Source organism: Pleurodeles waltl, chromosome 8 (genome assembly GCF_031143425.1).
Source record: "Pleurodeles waltl isolate 20211129_DDA chromosome 8, aPleWal1.hap1.20221129, whole genome shotgun sequence".
Lineage (NCBI taxonomy): Eukaryota > Metazoa > Chordata > Amphibia > Caudata > Salamandridae > Pleurodeles > Pleurodeles waltl.
This window is the reverse complement of record NC_090447.1, coordinates 1,259,500,194-1,259,515,096: the sequence shown is the minus strand read 5'-3', so window position 1 is coordinate 1,259,515,096 and position 14,903 is coordinate 1,259,500,194. Positions and strand designations below refer to the sequence as shown.

Sequence of the window (14,903 nt, the reverse complement as noted above, 5' to 3'; positions counted from 1 at the left end):
AGGTATGTACCTCTCAGAGTCCAAGAGGTTTGGTCTTAAAGGGAAGGACAAGAAGACTGCCACAGTGGGGTCTGGAGAGGGACTGCCAGGCAAGAATGGTGTGCAAAATGCTGCTGATCCACCTGGGGAATGGTAAATTAGGTCCAAAGTGCAAGATGATTTGCTCATTCATCACTACACATGACAGGGACGGTATAATTGTCCAATAAAAGTTCATCATGTGACATGGAACTGCAAAATCAGTGAAGATTCCCATTACCAAAATGTGAAAGGCATCCATCTTAAATCAAAGTCAGAAAACAGGGCCTTGCAGGCCTCACTTAGGCTAAGTAAATTGAATTAAAAAGCTACATTTATTTATTTCAAACAAGACACATATAACATTCAAAATTATGAATTTAACATCAGTAGTCTTTGCCATTGTTCATGTTACAATAGGTTTAAAATAAAATACATCTGTTGATACATTTCTTTAGCTATAGTACAGAAATGCATTTTTCTACTTTTGCATGTTACATTTAAAACATTACTTTTCAAAAATATGTTGTCGTTTTAGTGCAAATTATTAATTAACATCATAAAGAATCACATAAAATTGAATTCATGGGTTATACATCAAGTTTTAGGGCTATACCACCAAACTTTAGTTTATTAACCTACAGTGAATCCAAATTAACATAGAGTTTCCGTGCACCACTTTACAATAATCTATTAGAACTTCAAATAACAAAATGTAAAGGTGTTCATGTATGATGATTACTGTGGCATCAAAGGCAGCAATCACATTTCTGCTACATCAGAGAACTGGGAAAACTACTCTACAATCTGCAATTTCCTTGTGGGTTAATGCATATATAATATGCATGAAAATGTGGGTTGGATTCACAAAGGTAAACGTACACACTTTTGTGTATTCACAAACTACAAGTTAGTAGTAAGTTTACGACTGCAGAGACTCAGCAGTCAGAACTCTTCATATAAAAAGATAGGACAGGTCTCTGCAGTCCTAAACTTGCTATTAACTTGTAGTTTCTAAATACTAAAAAAGCATAAACATACACAAAAGTGTAAGTTTACCTGTGTGACTCAGGCCCTGAGTGCTTTTTGTTGCAATTTCAAGATAAAAGTGTTTACATTTGAGTCAGCAGCTGAAGAAGTGATGTGTGCAACTGTTAATGTTGCTCCACAGGGACACTTGAAAGAGCCTCAGAGACAGCCTGACAAAAGTATGACCTGTTTAGGTGATCCTCTTGTCTCACTTCTGTTTTTGACTGCTACAGGGATAAACCTTGTTCTTAATACTACTGTTAGGCAGGTAACTACACGAGATACTCCCAGAGATTTTGGGCCATTAACAGAGTCAGCTTTTTAGTAGTGGGACTACATGAGCCTCAAGCTGTATGCTTGCAAAGCATTACCTAATTTCAACAAAGTGCACTGTTCATACCTGATGTGAAGTATTTATAAGTATACAATGTGAAATTCAATCCACTTCTTTCATTAAATAAGGAATTAGATCTTAGTTAACAAAATATTTCACATCAATATGTCCTAACTTTTCACATAGCTAGGGTGCATTACCAATTATTGTGACAGATGAAAACAAGTATCTTGTTAAGCAGCATCTTTTTCTAAAGCAGTTTCAAATGTTACTTAGCATTCACCTTATGTTTTATGGCTCCTGAAGACATGTTATGCCTGGTAAGAGCCGTATTGATGGCATCGGCTTAAACTAACTCAGGAAATCTAACCAGTGAAAATGGACCTTTCGCCCATGTATGCCTTATTAATTTAGTCTGCCATTCAGCATAGGGGTAGCAGAAGAGGACCCCTATCTACTGTTAGGTGTCTGTTAAGTGTATGGTGGTTAAGTGGGTTTCTTGAAACAATACCACAGTGCTTCAAATTGATGGAATACCCAAGATGACAGATGAAAGCCTGCTGCAACAACGCGGCATAGCATAACGTAAAATACAGAAGGATACTTCTAGTAACTTAGGGCCAGATGTAGCAAAGATTTTTCCCCATTCTGTGTCTATGGGAAAAAGTGTTCGTACATATGGCCCCTAATTGCTTACCCTCCATCCCAGGAACTGGATATTAATATCGGCAAGCACTTATCTCTATGTGCCTCACACTGTAACTATGTGTGATGTAAAAAAATAATAGTGTTGTTTTTCCCTGTACAAATTTACCCACTAGCCAGTGCATCCTTGTTTCTGTAACCCAGTTCCATCCACATCAGCCATATACCATGCACTTCTCTACACACCTGCTGATATATTTTAAAGTATTATTTGAAGTTAACAACCCTTTACTACACTCCCCCTTCACTTTCTTTAGTCAAGCCTGGATGTTAGTAAAGGTAAGGTTACTAAATCGACACATTTTGTAATATGTGTTCATAAAATTGTCTTCATTCTGCATTTTCATGTGTGTTGTGTGCAGACTGACTAAATTAAAACCACATCTGCCATGATTAAATAAAGCATGATACTTTGCAATAAAAGAGCATCTCGCCTGCTTAATTACATCCAATGTCTGACTTTCTTTAAACATACATCATGTGCTGGAAGAAAACGGTTATCTTGAATGACCTCTTTATTATACATTCTGCTACTAAGTGGTCTGGACTTTTTCTGGGTGTGCCGCTTCTCATTTCACACCCCTACTTCCAATGCCCGAGGTAGAGAAAGAGAGTGGAAATGAGAAAAAAAAGATGAAAAGAAAGAAAAATAGGTGGAATCGACTACACAACACATACCTATATGAAGTATTACTGCTAGTCCCAAAGTCAAAGACTGTCCCTTGATCAGTTTCTTCCAAGTTGTGCCCTCCTACTCAGAAAGGTAGGCCTGGTGGCACACGTTCTGCTGCGTATTGGCGAGGCGAAACCATCCAAGGCTGATGATGGCCCACGTGCAGCTGGTGGAAAGGAGGCCGGATCTGACTCTAGATGGTTGATGAAGCAGCCTGAGCAGACAAGTGTACAGAAGAGAGACAAGAGTTCAGGAGCACATCAGCAAGGTATGTGACTAGTGTAGATTTTCATGGGTAAGGGTAGCAGGTAACCAGAGACGTTTTAAGGCATGGGCAAAGTGGGCTCTGGCCCAGAGCCCCAGCCTTTCAAGGGGGCTCTAATAGATCCAGATCTGTTTTCCCTGCCCTGATGACCTTAAATGATTTTTAAACATTTTTTAAAAAAAATACTATTCTCCTTTAATTTATTTTAATACGGGTAATGTTTGGGAGTCTGTTACAGACATTTTGCGGAGAAATGTTGTTTACGTTTTTCAACACCATGCAACATTCATTTAAAAAAGTTCCTTTTAGATCAAAACTGGACCTCACATAGGTGAAATAGCACTGGGTCGCTGACGTTATTTCCAATGTCAGTGAGCTGTTGCAATATTGAAAACACACATCACTATCCTTGAATATTAGATGGAAACACATTTACAGTTTACTAGATTGCCTCTGCAGGGTCGGTGACCTGGCCAAAAAAGGGCATGAAAAAAGCTGAAATTAGATCATAAATTAAAAGTTGTTCTAAACGGGGGCCCCCAAAATATGTTTGGCCTAGGACCCCCAAAATGCTTAAGCTGACCCTGCAGTTAAGAAATCAGAAGAATCATCACTTAGGGTGGATCTTTGCAGGAAATCACAGAGATGCTGTAGACAGTTGGATTTGGACAGAAATAGGCCAGGGCACCACAATACAAATGCCCCCCAATAGCAAACAAAGTGGCTAAAAAAGTGGCCCACATTTGCACATCAGGCCAGTTTGAACTTCTGAAGCCACGCTGTATGGGTATTTTGCAAGGTATGAGAGGCTGAATGCATTTGTGTTTGCCACAGGCATTATTTGTGATAATATGAGGGAAACCAAGAGTGAAAACCGGCGCACCTGGCCATAAAGCAGGCCCACCGACTGTTAAAAAACCAGCCCCATTTCTCTCTGTTCTAATTGAAGGTATAGGCAACTATGCCCTCACCCTTCTCTATGACAAGACCTTCTTCCCTCATCTACCTTTCCATCCACAACCAATCCTACCTTCCCCATCAAGCTCAGCAGAACTGTTACAAATGTCCTTATAATAGTAAAAGTTCACTGAGATAAAAGAAAAGAAAGAACACTACTCAATGTAATTGCATAATGTTGCATTTTATTAATAAACAATTGCAAAAAAAAGAAAAAACAGCCTAACAAGGATGTGTCAGATCAGCTATTCAGGTACTGCCTGATTGCATTATAGGCCAGCACGAACCTGGCTGTTGGTGGGAGAAAAGGATGATAAAAAAAGTTTTTTGAGATGGAGAGAGGTGCTTCGACTGAAGCCAGATCTTAGCAGATACATTTTGTTAACATGTACCTAGAAAGAGTTCCCTTGGCTGTGTTGACAGTACTCCAGGACTCAGAGGCAAACTGCAATATTCAGTACCGTTCAAACCTTAATAATTAACTTATGTGGCATGAGAAGCGCCCATCCATCCTGTCCCTTATCAGTGGCATAAACACTTATGGTTAGGAACAAGCCCACCTAAAATGATGCCATCATCACATTAGTCTGCATTCTACTCAACTGCACGCACCATGAAGATCATTACAAACTATGATAGGCTGTGAAATTACAGAGTGAGTTGCCTTGTAGAAGCATTGTGTGATTTTTGAGAATTGTAAACGTGGCTGGATGACATGCTCTATCAGCCAGAACCAAGAGCTTCCCTTCTTTATTCCATCGTCTTCAGTAAGTTTGCAAAGGACCAGTGACTGTTTACGATCAAGTCACAGGCGTCCCATTCCTGTGCTCCAGTGGGCCTTAGAGCTTACCCTGAGCACGGGCAGCTTCCCTCGGCCCATCAATCATTAGTTTAAACTGCGAGACGTTTACTTTTAGCTTATTTAGTCAACAGAATAAGAACTAGCTAAAAAAAGAGCAAAATAATTGGGCCCATTCAACAAGAGTTAATGCATAGGTGCTGGCAGACCGAAACCATCAAGCCTCGTTTTCAAATTTTGCAGTCCAAAGGTGCCGGAGAAGGGTGGGGGTGGGGGAATGGGGGGTAGCAACACCCACAAAATAACCATGCTGTAGTTCAGAAGGTGAATGAGCAATGAAGATACCTTCAAAAACACATTTGCAATGGGTTCAAAAACAGGGGTCAAATGCAGGTCAATGTCTTATGACAAATTGCTGCTTATCCTAAAAAATGAACATTGATGTTTACTTTTCTTTCTTGACTGCAAAGTGAGAGTAATTTGTATGCCGAACTATGTGACAATCTTGCCAAGGTAAGCGTGAAATGAAAGTCTATGAGTAGGCATTTTTTTCTAACACACAACACAACACAACACAACACAATTTAAGTAAACAATTTAAATACAACACCCTTAGCCACACACAACACAATTTCATATACAACACCATTACCGCACACACAACGCAATTTAAATACAATTTCATATACAACACTCTTACCGCACACACAACACAATTTAAATACAATTTCATATACAACACTCTTACCGCACACACAACACAATTTAAATACCTGTAAATGAACTGCACAAATATTTCAAAATGTATCAGCAGCAAGGAAAGCTTAAATGAGGCACATTTAAAATTCTGAAGTGTGATGAAATAAATATTTGAATATAATCCAACCAAGTCAAGACACTTTATTTGGTGGTGCGCAAATGATAAATATTCACTGATACCTGTTTTCCACACATCACTTCTGAGCTACATAGGGGGTCATTCTAACTTTGGCGGGCGGCGGAGGCCGCCTGCCAAAGTTCCCCCAACAGAATACTGCACCGCGGTCAGAAGACCGCCGCGGTTATTCTGTGTTTCCCGCTGGGCTGGCGGGCGACCGCCAGAAGGCCGCCCGCCAGCCCAGCGGGAAACCCCTTCCCACGAGGAAGCCGGCTCTGAATAGAGCCGGCGGAGTGGGAAGGGTGCGACGGGTGCAGTTGCACCCGTCGCGATTTTCAGTGTCTGCATGGCAGACACTGAAAATCTTTGTGGGGCCCTATTACGGGGGCCCCTGCAGTGCCCATGCCATTGGCATGGGCACTGCAGGGGCCCCCAGGGGCCCCACGACACCCCTCACCGCCATCCTGTTCCTGGCGGTGAAAACCGCCAGGAACAGGATGGCGGTGAGTGGGTCGGAATCCCCATGGCGGCGCAGCAAGCTGCGCCGCCATGGAGGATTCCTCAGGGCAGCGGAAAACCGGCGGGAGACCGCCGGTTTTCCCTTTCTGGCCGCGGCTGAACCGCCGCGGTCAGAATGCCCTTGGGAGCACCGCCAGCCTGTTGGCGGTGCTCCCGTGGTCGTTGACCCTGACGGTCAACGACCGCCAGGGTCAGAATGACCCCCATAGTCTTATAAGTAAAACTGTATGCCTGTGCAAATTTAGTTGAAATTGTGATTTCTTAAATAACATTGCGCTACAGCACACAATGCTTTAGTGATATGTTTATGAGTGTGCTCCAAAATGCATCACTAGTCATATACAACACCCTTACGCTCTCTCATTGAATGGGCATGGCTCATTTGCTACACTTGTTGTTTGTGTGACGCTTGGATTTTTCACAGTCCTTTAACTTCTGTGATGTAACATCAATGGCAGCACCCCCACTCCAAAAAAATGTTCCAGCACCACTGGATTGCACTGCGTCAGTGCATAGCCATCACAGATAAGCTTTTACTGGTAGGACAAAAAAGTCAGAAACAAAACGAATTTATTCAAATGGGAATATATTCTATCAATCTCAAGTACAAAATGTGTACCAGATCCAGCAGCATTCATTGCCTTAAAACTTTGTTCAGTATCAGAGATGTTGTTAGCTTTATGCTGCTTTCCCACAATCTCATTTTGATGTAAATAGTTCCAATGTAGTGACCGATGTGAAACCCGTTTTTGACTACTGTTTAACTTCTTTTATGCGGTAAAGATTTACTTTGTGGTAACTTTCTCCAATTTACTTCAGAGTGTGATCCGTGCTGGGAACCTTATGAAACAACAGTGGCTCGGGAGTATACACCTAAGACATGTGAGCTGGTCAATGGACTACGGTAAATGCACATGTGTGGAAAATGATGCATAATATGTGAAGGTATTCAGATGGCTGTAAACTTGCTTTAAATTGTGGTAGTTGTTCTTATTGTGGAATTCATGAGGGAATGAAGGTACTGGAATGAGTGGAACTGGGCCCTTGGAATCTTGCAGATGAGGACAGTGCCAAGGCATCTGGAGAAAAAATGACGGTGTGGGGAATGCGCAATGAAAGAGTTGACCATAAGATTACAGGTGAACATTTTATATTGAGTGGCTGTAACACAGCTAAGGTATCCAGCGTTACATGGACAATGCAGTCCGAACAGTATACCTCCTATTTCTTTAGGTCATAAACTATTAAAGTAATCCTGACTTAGAAAGTAAGATGTCCTCAAGTAAATAACAGATTTTGCTGCACATACAGGCCTAAATTCAAAATTCCAAGACATCATCTTTATTTCCTGAAAAATAGAATGATCAAGTCACAGGCTTCCCATGTTGTTAGGAAATGTCAGATTGTATAGCCAAGTGTCATTTAGACTGAGTCTATAGCAGAATCCCCATCCCCAATATCGTAACAGGTCTTCAGGAGGATTATTTGCTATTTAGTTGATTTTATAGAAAACTCACTTCAAGTGTTTCTAATAGTGCTCGAAACGATGACAAAATAAATTAAAATGTTCTTTTTCATACCATAGAACATAACAGGGTCTTCAAAATCCTTTTTCAAAGAGAAATTAGTAGAGATGTAGTCAAATTTACAGGCCCTCTTTACAAGTGGCCTCCTAATTCTGATGAGGCCATGAGCAGTAGGTATTGGTCCCGTCAAATTATGAGATTTATCAGAGCACCACAAGTCTCCTTACTTTCAAATGAAAGTGGGCAAAATCTCTGGAAGTCTGTGGAAAAGGAGGAATTACAAGAGGAACTAGACCTGGAATTTTAAAGAATCCCCCAGTAATTATTAATTTCTTAGTGCACTCTGAGGATCCAACTAATAGTAGGCTGGATTATCCCCACTCCCAGATTTGCCAGTAATCCAAGTATTGGTAACTGTGGATGTGTGTGTGGGGGGGGAATACCTTCCCTTTTTTCCATGCTGTTTGTAATGAGAACTCCTGCAAAAGTTAGGGGAAGAGATCAGGCATAAATGGTTTCTCAAAATTGCTAAAGCTACCTTTCAGGCCATGAAAAACCTTCTTTTTTAGAATAGCTTAGGCAACAAGGATGAATAAAAAACTAAAGCCCTCACTCAGAGATTGGCAGATGGCCGCTGCACTGAGGTAGACAGAGGTAATACCCTCTGCTGCTCTGGTGGACTACCTCCTGCCATATTTAGAGAACCCAGCCTGCATGGCAGAGAGCTCTGTGCCTTCAGAATAGAGGCCACTGAACAAACTTTCTTGTTTTACCAAATCAAATGTCCAAGACGGGAGTTTGTTTTTGTAAAACAAAACATTAATGACCATGCAATCATGGAGTTTTCTCCTAGAAGGTGAGGTCATTAAAATGTTTCTTTTAACGAAAAAATACCCCATAACATGTACCCCAAATAGAACAGAAGGACTGAGGGACTTACACTTATAGCCACAAGTCCTCTGGGCCATTGGTGTAAGGTTTTCACTAGCATTACCACTGGGAAGAGGCAGCGCTGGCAGAAAAATAGTGGTCCTCTTGCCTCTAAATAGAGCGAGTAGACCACCAGCTTGGCAAACAAGGTACATCGCCAATTTAGAGGGAAGAGGGGGTGGCATGGTGGTGGACAGCCATGAGCATATTATTTCTCTTTATCTGGACGACCTCCTCCTTTACTTCTCCGGAGGCTCGGTGGGGCAGTAAAGGCGATCGGGCATTTGGACAACTTTGGGAAGATATCGGCACTGAAGGTTAATAGATTTAAAACATGCTTGTTCCCCAGTAATCAATACAGTCAGGAACCAATGGACCTCTAAGCAGGGCTTACTTTGTCACTGGTGACATTTAAATATCTGGGTATTCATGTGTGGCATCAACTAAATGATATGAGTAAGGGGAACTTGGGCAAAACAGTGCAATCCTTGCTTTCTGGTGTTGCATTCTGGAGATCTATGTGCTTGTCGCTGATGGGCCAGGTGTCTATCTTTAAGATGAAGATACTTCTATGGTTGCTATACTTCTTCACCAATATCCCTGTTAAGATTCCTGGGGCATGGTTTCAACAATTAGATGGTCTGCTCCGATATGGGATAATGGCAAACATAGGGTGTCCCTTGAGCTGCTGAACCGCCTGCCTGAGCAAGGGGGCCTTGGGGCTCCTGATTTTGAAGTGTACTATATAGCAGCACAAATGCTGTGTGTGACCAGGTGGCTAGATTACACTCTCCAGGGCCTCTTGGACATCCTAGGACTGGCACCACATCAGAGACTCTTACTTGCTAAAATGTTGCGACCTGAGGTACAGATGCCTGGGCCGAATTTTTTGTTGCAGGTAGCTCTGCACATTTGGCATTGAGGCAGCGTGAGGATCGGCAGGGCACCATTGTATGCACAGGCTATATCACTGGTCATGCTGCCCCATGAAACCCGATCAGATGCTTCACTGTGGTGGATCTTTGGGCCAGCACCTCGGCCTGAGTGACCACAGTAGGGGATTTCTTTGAAACAGGCCTCCTCCTGCCAAGGGATAAGTTATGTGAGCATTATGACCTACCCAGTGGCTAATGTCTCAATTACGAGGCATTGGTGTGGTCCTACACAAGGCTCTGGGGCCCAGGCAGAGCAGAGCCCCCACAGAACCCAGTCCTTCAGTTACTGCTTTTTCTTGGTTTATCATTGCAAGAGGTGACGTGGCTATACAAGGCACTAAATGACATAGGACGGAAACAATTAGAGACCCTTGGGGATCAATGGACAGACATGCTGGGACATGTAATACCAGACAGAAAATGTTAGCCTACCCCAACACAATTTCATGTAACACAAGGTTGAAATATCTACATTTCAACCTCCTACACATGACTGCAAGTTATATATGGAGGGGATGTCCGGGAGTGCCCGAGGTATCAATCACCCAATGCAGATGTTTGTCACATGATTTGGAGATGTCCACTACTGCAAGTTTATTGGAATGCAGTCCTGCTTCGCCTCGACACAGCTGTAGGGTGCACGTTGCTGTGCATAATAGAAACATGTCTTTTGGGTAGTGTTTTCCCACTGACAACACACAGAGTAGGCACCCGATTCCTAGATCTGGCCTCGCGCATAGGACTGGTTGTCGAGGCATGGGCAAAGGATGTTACCACCTTGGCCAGGGCTGAGGAAATCATACTCTGCAGAGAGAATGCCCGGGGCCTCCGGAGGCATCCTGTGGCAGGAGTGTGGGTGAAGATACTAGAGAGCTGGCATCACCCTGATGGAGGCTCAGGTTTGGGTCAAACTGATTTAGAGGATGGAGTGACGCAGAGATGAGTGGAGCTGGTAGAAACACCTCACAGGTCCAGGACTAATCACAGAAAGGAACGATTACTCCAACTTCAAGTACGAACCGTAAGAAGTGCACTGGCCTCAGCTGGGGTACAAACTTTAGTACTGTTCGAGCTATTGTTTCCCCCATGGAGCCTGACTGCTCCCCTGGCAGCACATTGCCTTGCAGTAACCAAGACTCAATCCCCAGAGACTATTAGTTTGTTTGTTATGTTTGTTTACTTTTGTTTATCCATTTCTACGTATAACCTCCCCTGATTCCCTCTTGTAATTGGAGTGCACTCAGAGTCCCCTGCACCTAATGCATATGTTTTCCAGACAAACTAGCAAGTAATGTACCTCATATTCTTATGAAGATATAGACATAAAAGAACTGCACATTTATGTAAGTGGTAGACTCCTCTACCCCCTTAGCTAATAGAACTACCAACATATGTGCTATAGGGATAGTGGGAGATTACAGGCAAAAACCTGAGTATACATAGGTCTACTATGGAATCAATCTGTACATGAATATATAGGTAACGCAAGGGTGAATATGATTGTAATGTGATCCTTCTGCACTGTCTGTTAAATATGTCACTAAATACCAATAAAGATATGTTTTTTTATTTTTTTAAAAAGGTACGTTGCCAATGGCCAAGTATTGCGCCTGGAAAAATCTAAATGAGGGCATAAATTCAAGCTGTTTAGTAATACATAATGTATTAGAATTATAAAGTATAAACATAAAAGGCCTTTATTAAAGCTAGAGCAATACAAAAAAAAACATTTGGAGTTAGGGCTTATAATAAACTAGCACTAGCTCAGAACATGCAGGACAGGACACTGGTAAGAATGTGAAATAATACAAAATAGTCTATAAGGTAAGTTAGTATGTCTTGGTTGACCGAACATGATGGCTTCATCTGTTTGTGTTCTTAGAAGAGACTAGGATCATCATTTGTAGGATGAGACTAAATGATGTGCATCATATTATGCAATACATTGTTTGGACGTTTGATTATTTAAAGGTTCCATGTATATGTAGCTAGACACACAGTCCAATCCTTTTTTCACAATCAATCAGTCAGTTTATCCTGAGATTACATTGTTTTTCCTCACATCAGTACTCCATGTAGCCACTTCACCACATAGTTTCTCAATTTCATTTTTAAAATTCATCAACAATCCATTACATCCTCACATGGCTCCAGTTGGTAGCAATACGTATAAAAATATTTGCTATATTTTTTAATGTTTCTTAACACGGTAAACATGCAACTAACACTTTCTGAATTTTCCAATTGTCTTTGTATCCAAGAGAGCAAGGGTGAACATTTACCACATATCCATTTGTTTGTATCCCCTAAGTTCTTTAAGACATTCATCTATTCAGTTTCCACATCGATCCACCTACCAATCAAGCTGAATACTGTATGGCCCTGCTGCTTACTGTTGCTGCCACATGATTTTAATTATCAGTAAACATGGTGAGATATTAGATTCACCTAAGAAATACATGTAGCTCTTCATTCTGATTTACACCACGTGGGGTCATTGTTACCAAGTCTAGAACATATTTATATTCCAGCTCACTAAGTTTGAGTTCTCGATTACCTCCTCTTCATAATTTAGGAATATAATTGATTGCATAGCATTCCATTTTTTGCCAGTTACTGTTGTGCTTACTCTCTATATGTTTGGCCATGACATAACTCCTGCCCTGGTTATTGATGGCTCATTTATGTTCCAGGAAACTTTTTTAGCTGGCAAGTTGTGCTCCCCACATACTTAAGTTGGCGTGAGCATTCCGAGGTGTACATTAAATATCTTGCTTTACATGTGATATGATCTTGTATATTTCATGTAAATCCCATTGCCATCTTGAATTCAGTAATGTTTTGGCCACTTTGCATGCTTTGCAATTATTACACTTCCGAAAGCCCTTCTTACGGAGCCAGTTAGTTTCTTATACTGGTTGGGTGAAGAGACTGTAGGTGAGTTTGTCCCTCAAACTTTTTGCTTTCATGTAAGTTACCATGGGACGAGTCCTTAATATTGTAGCCAAGTTTGGTCTGTCATCAATATTTTTCAATGCTTATGAAGATTTCTCTTGATGTGATAAGCTTCTAATGAATAATCAATTATTAATCTAATCTGAGGTTCCTCTTTTTCCATCACCTTTGGTTCTAATACTTGGTGCTTTTCCAGTTTCATTACCCTTTCATTGCTGTTTTCAAATTCTTTTTTAGGGTATTTCCTTTTAATAAGTCTGACAGTCATCCACAGACTATGTCTGCTGTATTAAAATTCCTCCAAGCAGTTTCTCTCAAGCCAGAGGAAACCCCATTATGGTGTGCTCTATTTTAAACTGATGGGATGAAAACGTTCCGCATGGAGAATCTAATTAATTGCCGGCAGTCTTCTATGTAGAGTGGTATGAATCATATTTTCCTTGATGTAGTTCTCTGTGTCCAGAAACAAAACACTCTATTAGAACTGATGTTATATGAATATCCCAGGTTACACGCATTCATGTTTAAGATGTTGTAGTATGTTTTACATTCTGTCTCAGATCCTTCTTATAATATAAAAAAGTAATTGATGAATCTCAACTACATTATGATTTCTTCTACAAATTTCTCATTTGTTGTTGTCCGTGCCTCTTTTTTCTCCCACCACTCATTGTCAAATTAGCATTACTGAGCAAAAAGGAAAAACCCATAGCTGTACCCTTCTGTTGCTTGTACATTTGTATATTGAAAACAAAGATTTTGTTCATCAAATGCATGGTAACCATTTCTATAAGCATCTGATTGTGCTCATTGAGATGATTATTTGTGCTGCCCAAAAAGTATTCACAAGCTTTCATCCCCATCTTATTTTTGGTATTCATATATAAGGCAATCACATCAATGGTTAGAAATTTGTAGGTTTCTTTCCAAGGTATATATTGTAAATACTTTACTAAGTTGCCTCTATCTCATAAATATGAACTTAAGTTTTTCAGTAGAGGTGCCAGTAAGAAATCAATATAGCTGGACATAGGCTCAAAACGTGACCCTTTGGTTGATATTGTGGGCTTCAAGTGGTCTTCGAACATTTTTTATGCCCTTTATGTAGAAAACAGAGCAGTTGCATGGCAGGGAGGTCAACTGTAAGGTACTCCCTCCCCTTTTCATCGATTAGATTCATTTTCCAACCATTCCCATAGTTTTTCCTGATGGTGATGGTTGGCAAATCATTTGTGGAATTTCCTTCAAGTCTTTGACTTGGGCAGCAATCAGATTTTGTAGACAATTTTCTGATGATTTGTCTTGTTTCTTTATTTCCGATTCTTTCCCTCATCATGTAATATTGAGCCTGGATCCTAAATTTGTACCTAAAGTTCCTTTTTCTTATTATTCACTCAGGAGATAATCTTGCCAGTTTTTCAGGATACTCTTTCAGGTTCTGTTCCTGCTTCAATGGATGCGAAACAAGCCCTTCTTATTCATTTAGTGCGTACTAAGGAATTTAGGGTCTCAAAGTCTGTTTTCATTGCACGTGGGTTGCTTACAAAATGAAAGTTTCGACACAAACTTTGAGTAGTTGGGTTCACTGATGTCTAAGGTTGCTCAACTTGACTAGCGTCAACCTCTTGAGCAGAGGTGGGAGAGGTTTCTTTACCCAAAATATACTAAGTGGTGACCTTGTCATCCCATCAGACCTTCATAAAATATTACAGACTTTCTTTTTCTGGTCACAAATGAGAATTTGGGTTCAAAAGTTTTTGCTTCAGCAGTGAAGTAATTGTTGATGACAAGAAAATGTATATGCATCTACCCGGTTGGTGCAACATTATAGTAGCTTAGAAAAGTCTCACAGTTCAGGGTTGAGTTGAGGAACACTCTGGGGGTGGGCTAATGAATCATTAACTTGCCTGTAATCTGTGAGAAAAGACTGCACTATAATGTCATAGAATTAATAGGAATTGTAAGAGTCTGGTGCAAAAATATCATAAGGCCCACCATACCTTGTTCTGAATCAACGTATTCGATTTACTGGCTAAGAGCTAAGGTCAGTGAACAACTGCAGTTGGTAGTTACCACCTTTACCATCTTGCCTGGAGCACTGATCCTTCAAAGCCAGAGCAGCCACAATTTTTAGTGACCCTGTATCTGACAAGAGGACAATATATTTCAGAAAATGGCTAAAAAGATCCAGTGAAATCATTTTTATAGAGGATTATATTTTTCAGCCAGTTCCATTTCCATTCAAAGGTTTCCAGGGTCAAGAGAAGTTTTTGAAAAAAAGTAGTGTGAATTGTTTCTAAAGTGGAACACAACTGAAATGTCCAGACTCCCAGTGTAATGGACTATTTTGATAGGCATTCTCTTCAAAGTTCTTCTGTATC

General features: G+C 40.8%; 1 protein-coding gene across 1 annotated transcript in view; it reads left to right on the top strand.

The window, feature by feature from the left end:
- Window positions 1-14,903, top strand: part of TEX26 (testis expressed 26) — a 107,344-nt gene that overhangs the window by 15,346 nt on the left and 77,095 nt on the right. Inside the window, exon 3 of the mRNA XM_069202183.1 lies at window positions 6,996-7,080. Coding sequence (XP_069058284.1) covers window positions 6,996-7,080 — 85 coding nt within the window. The remainder of the gene's footprint in view (window positions 1-6,995; window positions 7,081-14,903) is intronic.